This window comes from Scomber japonicus, chromosome 20 (assembly GCF_027409825.1).
Source record: "Scomber japonicus isolate fScoJap1 chromosome 20, fScoJap1.pri, whole genome shotgun sequence".
Taxonomy (NCBI): Eukaryota; Metazoa; Chordata; class Actinopteri; order Scombriformes; family Scombridae; genus Scomber; species Scomber japonicus.
In genome coordinates, this window is record NC_070597.1 from 26,751,773 (window position 1) to 26,765,296 (window position 13,524).

General features: G+C 38.2%; 1 protein-coding gene across 2 annotated transcripts in view; it reads left to right on the forward strand.

Moving 5' to 3' along the window:
• Positions 1–3,681: 3,681 nt before the first annotated feature.
• The window catches only part of LOC128381020 (caveolae-associated protein 1-like), a 45,511-nt gene continuing 35,668 nt past the window's right edge, over positions 3,682–13,524 (forward strand). For both annotated transcript variants that reach the window (XR_008323529.1, XM_053340956.1), the window contains exon 1: positions 3,682–4,534. Coding sequence is in view for 1 of the 2 variants with exons in the window: in XM_053340956.1 (XP_053196931.1) it covers positions 4,004–4,534 (531 nt within the window). In the remaining variant the exon portion in view is untranslated. The remainder of the gene's footprint in view (positions 4,535–13,524) is intronic.

The window sequence follows — 13,524 nt, forward strand, 5'->3', positions numbered from 1 at the left end:
TTCATAACTTGTGTGCATTAGAAAGTGTTTGCTTGCTGTGCAAAGATAGCAAAGCGCAGGATGCCACTGAGATACGTATGAAATAAAATATCAACGTTTTTAAATGGTGAGTCCAAATATAAGCTAATTCAAGCATCTATGATGCATCTTGCCAACAGTATTGCTTAACCTGTAAGCTGTAAAACACCACACATAGCCCGACCTTTCCTAATGTGACCCACAGTATAAAAAAAGGAAGTTTGTGTGTGTGTGTGTATGTGTGTGTGTGTGTGTGTGTGTTTGCAGCTGATACACATTGTTTAATATGCAAATGTACAATTTTGACCTGTGTATATTAAAAAAATCACCAATCAAACGTATTGTTGTATTCTTCATATTCTATAAAATGTTCTCCTGATTGTAAATGTATTTTTTCCGTAATAAATTGTTAATAAACAATTATTAATGACTGATGGGGAATTAATGAATGTGAATTGGTGTAGACACTAATTATGAGTCAGAATATGAACAGTATGTAAGGGTTATCAGAGTTATCTCAGCATGGACTTCATTTAATTTTTTTTTTTTTTTTTTACAAGAGGTGTGGATTTTGATGTGCATTTATCAGAAAATGCTATAGAGTTGCATTATGGGAAATGGAGGTTCTAATGTTTTGGGAGCTTGACCCATATACAAAATGAAAAGTCAGGATATCTCATTCTCTGCTGCTTTGACTTTGACATTATATAAATGTATTGCTCACTTCATCTCAACCATGTCTCTTTTTGCTGGATTATCCAAATAAACAATAGGAAGTCCAGCCTGCACTGTAGAGTATTTAACTCAGTTCAAAGTAAATTACTAGTCATATCTGTATTACTTTCATGGTAAGTTATTGTGACATTTTTTACAGGAAATGATTGTAAAACGGCAGTTGTATATTGTGACTTTCCAATCTGCTATGTCATCAAATTACCGTGATTTAGCTGTACTGTATGTTGCTGTAGAATTACTGTAATGCACTAACAGCAAACTGCAATAACTGTAATATCACAATATGCTGCTGTAGTAAAAAGCAACAGATGACTGTGATATAGCTGTATGCTGTTGTATATTTACTGTAGAGTCTTTCAATCAAGACTACATTTGGCCTCTGAGGGGTGAACTGGGAGAACTTGTTCAGACGCGTGTTCTGGGTAACAATAAAAAACCATGTCCAATACGGTGTCTATCTTTGAGTGCGATGACCCATTTATTTTCATTCAATTATTTTTCTCAGCTGAACACAGGTATAACTTTTGAGTCCATATGACATCACAGGTAAGTTTTCCATTCATCAGTTTCCTTTGTTATTCATTCATTCAACAAGGAAAAGAGACACGGTCAAAAACTGTTTGCCCTCCCCTTCACACACCGTGCTCATTACCTGGGGTTACCTATATTGAATATTACCTCCCAAATTCTGTTGCACTATATTTCCATTTAGAAGGGTGTTTACTAACACAATGTAAATCAGCATAGCAAAGGTGCACTACCATATATGAAAGAATATGTTCACATTTTTTCAAGTCTGTCTGAAAACAATTCTCACAGTACACTGAGTTATTGTTTGTTGTAACCATTCTTCCTGTCTACACTAGCTATGAAGGAATGCCCTCCCGATGTGATTCCAATACAAGACATGAGAGACAAATCAAAAGTGCTTCTAAAATACAGCTGGAAATAATATGAGAAATCCTCAGTATCTGTTAGTACAACATTCCCTTTTTGTGTGACAGCTCAGCAAGGAAACACTGTCTGTGGAAACACAAGGAGGGAATATTGCATTAAAAACATTGTCTCTAAATAAACCCTCTTGTTTACCTTAAAACACTGAAACCTTATAATAGTGTTGACTATATTTTTGCACTGAATGACTGTTGATTTTGTCTCCCATTACTTACATGGAAATAGTCTTAGAATAAACAATTACAATTACAATCAACCAACAATTACAATAATGTACAATGTACAACCGTGCAGCATTACACTTACATGCAACGTAGGACATTATTCCATTACTGAAACTCTTCAAATAACCAAAAGTGGACTTTGCAACAAAAAAAATCTACTTTGAAATTCAACACTTTAAAGCACATTATGGTTTGGCTCCCTGGAACATTTCTGACCTCCTCACTGACTCATTGCATGATTCCACAAGTTGGCAGTGAATGTATGTCCAGTCCAACATTCAGTAACAGTGCAGAAAGTAGTGATCTCTTTATGTAGTGTAGTGTAAAGTAAGAATGTGATGGTCATCTTAATGTGTAGCTGTTCAATATCGAGGTTCTTGTTTGACAGTTAGACCTCTAAAGGTCTCCTCATCATGTGTTGGTTTTCTAAAATACACATCTGGAAAGAGTGCTGATAAGTTACTGTATTTTCTGTGTCTGTGGTTTATGTCAGTTGAGTGGATGTGTGTTCTTTACTGTCTCTACTGTATGTGTGGGTGTTTGCACATCTATTTTAATGTTTGGGATCACTTGTAATTAAATAAATGTAAATGAAATATTCTTGCTTTGCCTCCCTAAATCACACTCTACTTGTGTCTTGGTCTTGCTTTTGTCTTCGCCCCTTTAGAGCTGTCTGGACTTGTGCTTGAACCTAAACAGGGTCTTGGTTTTGACTCCATTCCAAGAGGATGTTGGCTTCATTCATGAAAGATAAAAGTTATGTTTCCACTGCTTTACTTGATAGATTCCTGTGGATAACGTGACATAAAAAAATCTTACAATGAACCACCAATATCATCAATACATCAATTATCAATCGAAAATATGCAAACAATTTGTGGAAACATCAAAAGTTCAGGAAAGTAGTCTGCTTGGAGCTATCATGGATGAAATTGTACTCATTACAGGAATTTGTGATATGTTATATTATCTCCTAAAGCCAGGATTAGTTTTTTTCTGATGACAAAACTAATGCTAAAGTTTGCACTTGAATTTAAGAGATATTTTTTTTAACCTTGGGGACAGTAGTTTGACAGAATAATTGTTCCTCGAGGTGGCTTTCAGTTGAGAGCCAACACCATTCACTATGAAGGTGGTGAGGTGGAGTCAAAACTCTGGAAAAATCAACTAAATGGGGTCTTGAGTTATTATTATTTGTCAAACTAGCAGCAGTTCAGTTTTAGCAGCAAAATGCACAAATACGTGACTCTATTTGCTAAAATAATATATGAATTGTTGACCATCATAGCAGCACCACCCCTAGAAGTCATCAAAAGATTATTGTCTTTCCAATCTTAACTTCTCTATGTCCTGTTTTGAGGAGTGTTCCTTTTCCTTCCTGTTGTTTTTCATTAATAAGTGCTGTCCTGCCTTCCTTTTACTGATCAAGCTTTTTAAGGAAGGGGAAAATGAGTGGAAACAGGAACAGATCCTGCCTAACATTCCTCCTTCTGCTGTGCCTGAGCTTGTATACTAGTGGATCAGCTCAACTCTTCTCTAACTATTCCAACCATGCTGATGGGACAAAGCTAGACCGAGGGGGTGTGTTAGCGAATCATGGAAGGGATGGACCGACCAGCTGTAGGTGGAGTCTTACGGATGTGTGTGTGTATTTAGGGAGGAGATAGGGGAGGGATTTGGAGAGAGGAGGAGAGTCCACTGGAAAAAAGAGGGGGGCTGAGAGAGAAAACACTGCCGGCTGTAGCTTGACTGGAGGGTTTCTCTGCCTGGTGAGGCATTCACATCCTAAAGCCCATGTGGTAACATCCAGCATTGCTTGGCTTCCCCTGCGCATTGGCCTGAACCCAGGGATTTGAAGTAGACAGGGCAGACAGACAGAGAGAAAGAAAGCTAAAGTGTATGTATGCCTGAGAGAGCTAGACGAGTTTGCAAGTAGGAGAGAAAATAGAACAGAGGACCGGAGAACTGAAGAAGGGAAGAAGCAGGTGAGAGGCGAACAGTTGAAAAGGAATCTTGAAGACCAAGTGGTGAAGAAGATTGATTAGCTGACTGCCCACTATAAATCTACTGGCATGGCAACCATGGAAGCACTGGAGTCCACAAGTGCTCAGCTGGAGCCACAAACCCTCACTGAGATCTCAGACGATGAGGTCAACCTGCCACCTTCAGACGATGAAGAGGAAGTCCTTGCTGCAGCAAAGAAAGAGCTGTCCACCATGGGTACAGAGGGGGATGCTGCTGAAGACAAAGACGATGTCATGAAGATGGACCCGCAGGTGAATGGGGTGATGGTGCTGTCTTTGCTTGACAAGATCATCGGTGCAGTGGACCAGATCCAGCAGACCCAGACTGGGCTGGAGGCCAGGCAGCAAGAGATGGAGCGCTCTGTGGGCAACATCCAGGGCGAGCTGACCAAACTGGCCAAGAGCCACAGCACCACATCCAACAGTGTCAACAAGATGATGGAGAAGGTGCGCAAGGTGAGCGTCAATGTCAAGACTGTGCGGGCCACCCTGGAGAAGCAAGGGGGACAGATCAAGAAGCTGGAGAACAACGAGGCTGAGCTGCTCAAGAGACGCAACTTTAAAGTCATGATCTACCAGGTGAGAGAAAGTTTTTGTGTATGAAGTTTGTATCAAGTTGCATGTTTGAAATGTTAGGTAGTCTATGTACAGTACCTGACATCTTATTGGCTTAGGGATGGGTGTGGCCCAGTGGTGAACCAAACAGAACTTTCATCACTCCTCATTACTTACCAAACATCCTGCTTTAAATTATTCATTAGTGGTTTAATAGAGTTGAACTGGAAAGTGTTGGTTTGCCAAAGATGTTTCTTAATTTGCTGAGGTGCAGAGGATCTCAGGGAGTGGTTAAACGTTACCTCAAAGCATTGCTGACGACTGCTTAAGTGACAGGCGCTAGCAAGAGCTATCCCTTATCCCTGTAACTGCATCATAAGGAAGCCACTTAAAAAGTCATGTTTTTTCAGAAGACAGATACCATTTAAGAAATAAAAAAGTAATCTAAACCTCTTACTTATTTGACTACTACTTACTTATATACATAATCACTCATGGCAAACAGGAATATTCTTTATATTTATAGTTGAGATGCTTTGAAGCTTTGAAGTTTATACATATTATGTGAATAATATACTATAACCCTCATCCTTAGCATGAAGCTGACCAAACACAATCTCTGGCCAAAATGCCAACCATGCACTCTGACCACCTCCCTAAAACGTCACTTAACTGGAAAATCATTGCCAATGAAGATATATATCTAAAAGAAATTATGTTTACTTCAATATATGTTTTGCAAAACAAATTAGTAGCATAAAAGTGTCAACAAAAAGTACATGAATATAGGGAGGGATACAAAGATGTGAATGTTCAATATGAATAATAAACCAGTAAATAGTGAATGCAGTTATGACTGGTCCAGAAATGTAGCTATGTACAATACAAACAGACACAGTTCAGTAAGAAACAAATCTAATTTAATGCTAAAAACCAAATACATAATTCAATATAAAAAGAGCACATCACATCTGTGGAAACAATTACCGGATACATTACTCACACTAAACTTATTTATCGGAAAAAAAGCTTCCAGCTATTTTCCACTATGGTATGTGCTACATTTTCCTACTATTCATGTGTAACTTTTCACAGACTGTCTTTGTATCCCATGATACATACCAACATTTATCTAGGTGATTTTTACTTTTTTTCTTTCATTATACTGTTATGTACAACAATTGTGTTGAGACAACATACAGAAGCAGTGATCATGGGTGTGTGTCTGTGATTGTTATGCTCCCAGATGTTGTTCTACACCACACCTGCCCCACCCCAAATCTACTGTACATTGGTTCAGTACTCAGTATCCACTCCAGGTGGCTTCCAGATATTTTCCTTCCATAGCAGGCTATGTATAGGACTAAAGAATACAAGCCTTCACATGTGAGCCAAGCTTGCTGGCTGCCCAAGTCATACGGAATCCATTCGGAAAGTCATTTCACTCTTTCCCTTTTTTTAAACAAAGATGGAAAATACCACAAGCACTCTCAAGGTCCTGTTTAAGGCAGAGGAGTGTTAGGAGAGATGAAGGGACAGAAGAGAAGAGAGCTCTGAAGGACAGATTTGAAACTACAGAGTACATTTTTTTCCTCTCTCTCTCTTTCTCTCTTTGAGGGGAGTTGAGGGGAACCCTGTGTCTTTTTTTAGCCAGTGAAACTCCAGTGTGATTGCAGCTTTTTGCACAGTGGCGCGAGAACATTCAGAGTTTCCACCCTTGACTCAGACATCATGGCTTGGACTGACCTCACTCTCTCTTGGTTTCTCTCTGCCTCTGAAAGCCGTGCAGAAGTCAAATGAGAGCTCCATCTTAGGCAATCAAGGCTGTCTAACTATGAAATGTTTTCTATTAATGTAATATATTTGCACAATATACTTGGCTTCATCTTCTTGGCATACCAGTGCAATATTTTATATCTAATGATCAGCAGATGAGAGGGGCAGAGCTCTCAGCAAACAAAAACTAATCTCCAACATTACATTTGAAGGAATTTGATGATGGAACTATTTCCCAATCTGAAAGAATCATAAATCAGCTTTTTAATTAGTATCTAAAAAAGCTGAGTGTTGCAAATTTCCGATACAATCTAGCTGAAATATCACACAGTGAAAAACAAAGTGGGTTGGGATTTTGCTCATGTTAGCCAACTGCTTGGGCCCTGTGGCAAGAGAAACTCCCCCTGAAATGCCTATCTCTGGCTCTCTCACTAACTCAAAACACTGGCTTTGTTTATGGTTGCCAACTATGACGTAAGGTCAGATTCGTCTTCATTAAAAAAGCAAACCACAGTGTGTTATTCTGTTTTCAATTTGCTGTGCTCCTCTGTTGCCCTTTAAGGCCAGATTCTTTCAAAATCAGCGGTAGACAGAGAGACAGTGAACTGTAGCACTTTACTTGACCACTTAGGACAGTATGTCAGAGCAAAAATACTTTTGCTCCTTTGTTAGGATTCATTAGTACTGTCGACTTATTTTTCCATATACAATCTGAAAGTGGAGGTACAAAGACGTGCAGTAGTAGTGATATAGTAGCAGTTTGTATTTGTAACATAATAGAAAATCAAACAAAACAAGCTCGGCTGCAACTGTCACCCTACTTTGAATCCATTTAAAGGGTTATTACAGCTGATACCAGCATATGTGTCGGTCAGTTGCACAGTAATGTCAAAGATACCTGAGGTCATTGCCAGTGTCTCTATTCCATCGTTTGTTCACCAGAGAGCATTGATGAGTTTATTTGTAGGTAGGTACTTAAAATATGTGGCTATTAGCTTCTAGCATATAAGTATCATGCCAGTCTACATAATGAATCAAATAGTCTAAACAGCATACTGTATGTGTAACATGCAATATTATGCTTAGCTGCATGTACTACATTGAAATTGCTAAGGGCAATAGTTGTAGAAAAAACACACTTAGCTGCTTTGTTACTGAGAGTTAGATGAGAAGATTCATTATCATAGAGGCTGGTTAAATATGAACCAGTAGTTGGTTAGCGTAGCTTAGCATGGAAATTGGAAACTGGGGGAACCAGCTAGCTTTGGTCCAAAGGCAACAACATCCACCTACCAGTAGTTAACTAATTAGCATATTTTATCATGTGTGTTTCATTCATAGAAAAACTAAAGTGTAAAGTTTAACAAGTTATGTTATGGGGACTCTTTCTTGTCAGGAGCAATTTTCCCAATATAACGTGCTACTCAGAGAAATGAAGAGGTACTGGGAGAAAGATTTTTCTTAGACAAAGTTAGGCCAGCTGTTTCCCCCTGTTTACAGTCTCTATGCTAAGCTAACTGCTGCTGGCTGTAGCTTTAATTTTACCTTCCAGACATGAAAATGGTGTCTATTCTTGATTTTTTTCCATACTGTCAAATGCTCTAAAACTAGCACATAACAGTAATACATAACTGCAGTGAAAATAGAATAAAACATGTAAACTTCATAGAAATAGACATGCTGTATGTATGTACTGGATCATATCACACTGCTAATATTTATGATTCAGTCATCTTGGATTTTAATTTCAGAGGTCATCATGTCCAAAGTAGTATGTCTGGAGTTGGCCCAGAAAATATGTAACTTCTTGCCTGAAAGAATGTTTTAAGAATTTGCCCTTCACATTTGTTTCAGTGGAAATGAATGAGCAGCTTGGTGCACTCTGACTTTGCCTTCTTGTGTCTGAGTTCCAGGTTTCTGTTACAAGGTGTGTTGTTGTTCCCATTGAGCTGTTCTCCAGTGGGATCGAGCTCATTTCAAGGATAGTGTTAGTAGTGCCTTACGTTTAGGAAACAGAATAGAATAGAATAAATGGCAGTTCTTCCACAGCACTGGTTCTGTCTCTGGACCTGCAGAGGTAGTTGATGTTGCTTCAGGTGGTCACCAACATAAGTCGGATTAGTCTAAAGTTTCAGTAATGAGTTCTAAAAATAATTTCATCCACATAGCTAGACCCTCTGGTGTACACATCATTCCCATGAAGTGGTCTCTAGGTAGTAATCTGGGATTTCATGACCTCATATTTGTTTATTTATGATTTTGTGACACATGCATCCCAGCGACAAGATACTGTTTTTCTGATTTCTTCCAGACATTTTTACAAAATTGTTTTTCACTTTTCAGTCTTTGTAAAGGGAGAACTGCAGACTTTAGATTTGGACACCCCTGATTTGAACTAGTGTTGTTTATGCCCCAAGGAAAAAGCCCTGCCCAGGCGCTCTGCTGATAATAAAAACACACTGTTACTGAGTGGTGTTTACTGTTACAGACAGCCAGCTCACACAGGGAGGACACAGCACGAGGGCTTTGTAGTGGAGCACAGGGTGTTTAATCTCTGCTTTATTAGCGGCTGTCGACCCGCCAGTCTTCGCTCCGCTCTCTCCAGGGCCCCCTTCCACAAGTGTGGTCTTAACAAGGCTTAGACTGATGGGATGTATGACTCTGATCATCTTGTTTTCTCACTGTCAGATATGGTAAATATGTATGCATTTTAATATTTATAAAAGCATCTGGTAGTGTAAAGAAAGTCCATAACTAATTGTACAGTAGCAATACATAATAGGCCAACTCCACACAAGTATGGATACCGTTTTAACTTAACCCAAGTTTCAGTAGAGTTTTACCATTAATTAAGGACATTAGTCGTGTTACAATATATTTTATTTTGGTACAGTTCATCACTATCAGTCAAAAACTAATATTAGTGAAATCAAAAGCACCTGTGTTGACTGCCAACAATGCAAACAGTACTCCATAAATGCAGTGGAATGCATGTCCAGCTCAGGCTACTGTATGATGCGTAAGTGGAGACTAATCAGTGGCAGCTCTGTCAGCACATCAGTTGGAAGCAACTCGCTCCCTGTTAACATGAACAGCTGTCCTCCTCAGGGAGTTTTTGTTTGCGTTGGGGTGTGTTTGTAACTGTGGAGGTGTGTGTGTGTGTGTGTGTGTGTGTGTGTGTGTGTCTTTGGCTCATTTAAGCCCAAATGTCCAGTAAGCCTGACTTTTTACTCCCTTACATCTGTCTTCAGTCCCTTGACAGCTGAGTCCATATGCTGCCAGAGAGCAGAGCTTACTGCACTTACTGTGGATCCAAACTGGAATGTGACAACTCTTCCCCACAGTGTGTGTGAGACAGAGGGAGCACGACTGGGTGGTGAAAGTATTAGTTGATTAAAGCTCTAAATCAAATGTAATGTAAAGGTTGTTTTAATAGTGACCAACTAAGGGAATTATCACCAACTGTGCAGAACCCCTCAACTCCAGAACTTGTTAGCCTCTTTTAGCTCATTGTTTTGGTTTTCACCTCCAAACTCCACTCTCATCAATGTACTTTCCAGCAGCTGGAGACAGCTGCTTTCCACTCCCAAAACATTTCACATTTAAGTTAAATGACGTGTGCACTATCCATACAGTAAATGGAAGGTCATGGAAATGAAAGTTCATGGTAATACATTCTAACTATCCTCTTGGTTGGACAAACTAACTATACACATATTTCATCACATTAATAACTTTTTATAAATACGTTTTAGTTAGCTCTGGTGAGACAGCCAGTCCTGAGGATTCCTTCTTCCTTCTCCTTCAGTGTTTGCTGATAGCATTGACACACATGCACAAAAAATCTGAGTGACTTTTTGGACTTCTGAAGAAAACAAAACCTACTGGACAACATCAACCACACTTGAACTTAGACAGTGAACAAAGCAACAGAGAAAACAAAACAGTGCAACAGGTGCTGTGATTGAGGAGGTTGAATGTTCATTGCTGGCTGTTAATGCTGAGTATATACACATGCTGAAGGATACTAATGCAATGCATGAAGCAGGTCCAGGACTTGAATAATTCTTAAATGGTTCTTAAGAGAAACAACAATGACATATCACTGAAAACCAGTGGTGGAAGAACTACTCAGATCTTTAACTTAAGTAAAAGTATTCATACAGTAATGTAAAAATACTACATTACAAATTAAAGTCCATCGTGAAACTACTACAGTAAAAGTACTGCAGTATTATGAGTGATGTAGTATGCAGTATTACAGTAAAAGTACTGCAGTATTATGAGTGGTGTAGTATGCAGTATTACAGTAAAAGTACTGCAGTATTATGAGTGGTGTAGTATGCAGTATTACAGTAAAAGTAGTGCAGTATTATGAGTGATGTAGTATGCAGTATTACAGTAAAAGTACTGCAGTATTATGAGTGATGTAGTATGCAGTATTACAGTAAAAGTAGTGATATATTATTATATATGACATCATTAGATTATTAATAGCATCAGTGTTAGAGCAGCATGTTACTGTTGTAGCTGCTGGAGGTGGAGCTAGTTTACACTACTTTATATACAGTTAGCTAGTTTATACTACTTTATATAGGCCTACAGTTAGCTAGTTTATATTACTTTATATACAGTTAGCTAGTTTAGACTACTTTATATACAGTTAGCTAGTTTACACTACTTTATATACGTACAGTTAGCTAGTTTACACTACTTTATATACAGTTAGCTAGTTTATACTACTTTATATACGTACAGTTAGCTAGTTTACACTACTTTATATACAGTTAGCTAGTTTATACTACTTTATATACAGTTAGCTAGTTTATACTACTTTATATACAGTTAGCTAGTTTACACTACTTTATATACAGTTAGCTAGTTTATACTACTTTATATACAGTTAGCTAGTTTATACTACTTTATATACAGTTAGCTAGTTTATACTACTTTATATACAGTTAGCTAGTTTACACTACTTTATATACAGTTAGCTAGTTTATACTACTTTATATACAGTTAGCTAGTTTACACTACTTTATATACAGTTAGCTAGTTTACACTACTTTATATACAGTTAGCTAGTTTAGTCCAGTGGTTCTCAACCTAGGGGTGGGGCCCCTCCAAAGGGTCAGCAGATAAATGTGAGGGCTGCTGAGATGATTAATGGGAGAGGAAAGAAGAAAAACAAAGAACTGATACACAAATGTGTTTTCAGTTTTTCATCTCTTTCTCTAATCTTTGGTTTTTGCTGAAATATAGAGGAGTTGAAGTATAAAGTAACTTCAAATGGAAATATTCAAGTAAAGTAAGTACTTTAAAATTACACTTAAGTACAGTGCTTGAGTAAATGTACTTTCCACCACTCCTGAAGACTGAATGTCAAAGAAAATAGGCAAAGACTGAGGGGTGTAATTGAAACCCTTAAATTTGATATATTTTCAGCCTGTCAAAAAGGTTGGGTCCTCTGAGGTCTAGCCCAGTTACAATGATGAAGCTTGATTTAAGGCTGTCGTGCCATCCCTCATGGCCTTACCAACTCTGACTCAAATGGGAATCTTGACTGTTGCCTGCAACTATGCCACTGCCACTCACATCAGAGACTGTTATACTTAGAGAAATAGATGACTGATTGACCCATGGAGATTCCTTCATCACTGTGAGGAGGGGTGGAACAATATACGTGGGAGAGTAAGAGGAAAAGATAAACTAGAAGAAGAGGAGATGTCTATCCACTGTGTACAGGGAGTGGATGGGTGTGTAGCGATGAAGAGCATGGACCATATTTAGACAGCTGATTCATAGCACAGGCATCCCATGCTAACCCCCCCACCCCCTCCTCCTTCTCCTCCTCATGTGGAACCAGTCACAGCCCTGTTTCTTCCTCTCCCCAGCTCCTCCACCCACCAGGGTAATTCACCCCCACATAGTCTCCTCCTCATCCCACCCTACCCTACCCCACCCCACCCTGCCCTACCCACCATCCCAACTCCCTCATTCCTTCTTTTCTGCTCTCATTAGATAGTTTTTCTTTTTCATTTGGTTATTTTACAGTTGATTAGATCTGGTCAGGTCATTTCACTGAGCTCCATCAGCATGTGATGTTGAATGTTGACATGTACTTTAGAGTGCTTTGAGTAGTCGGGAGACAGTAAATATAAATGCAGCCTATTTACCAAATGTAGTCCATATCATTCAAAAGAGATTTGCAATTAAATAGATACAAAGATACACAAGCCACTTCTACCTTGAAATGAAAATTACAAACCTGAACTCATACCTAACAACACATAAACCTCACAAACACCAAAGTGCAACTTGTGAAATATTACTGTGAATATGAAATATGTTGGCACTTTTGTATGACTGAGTATGTATGTGTATGGTTGCATGTGCAGTATATATTATATTTTATCTCGCCCTATTATTTTATTATTTATTACTTTTTAATTGAGCTCCGTTCTCTGCCTTGGATTTTGAATTTCGTTGTATTTTATACAATGACAATAAAGGAATCTATCTATTCCATGTCTGTCTGGAAAATAAATAAAATAAAATGATTAAAAACATGGAAAAGCAGCATTTAGTTGTTATATTTTTGCAAAATATAGCTAGCCATAGTTAGTGGAGTAGTGCAGTATATATGGTATAAAATATAAAATAAATGGTAAAATGGTAAATGGACTGTACTTATAGAGCACTTTTCTAGTCTTTTCGATCACTCAAAGCTCTTTTACACTACATGTCACATTCACCCATTCACACGCATTCATCCACTGATGGTGCAGCCATCGGGAGCAATTTGGGGTTAAGTATCTTGCCCAAGTACACATCAACATGTGGACTGAATCGACTGAAATTGGATGCCAAACTTCCAATTGGTGGACAACCACTCTATAAAATATATATATATAATGGATTTACACTTTAGTTTTGCTTTTAGATAGATATATCTTTATTGTCATTGCAAGTAAACAATGAAACTCTGTCTGAGCAGTCCAATCCATCAGAAAAATATGAAATATAAAACTTATACACATAACTAGTACACACACACAAGCCCGAACACATCTGACCCATACCCATGACCACACACACATTCATACCCATACCCATAAAAACTTTAAAATATGTGCTGAATCCTTTAAAATATAAATAAATGTATAAATAACAGGCGATGGCAAACAGTAGATATCTGTGGAATCACTAATATACATTTGAAGTTGATGTATAAGAGA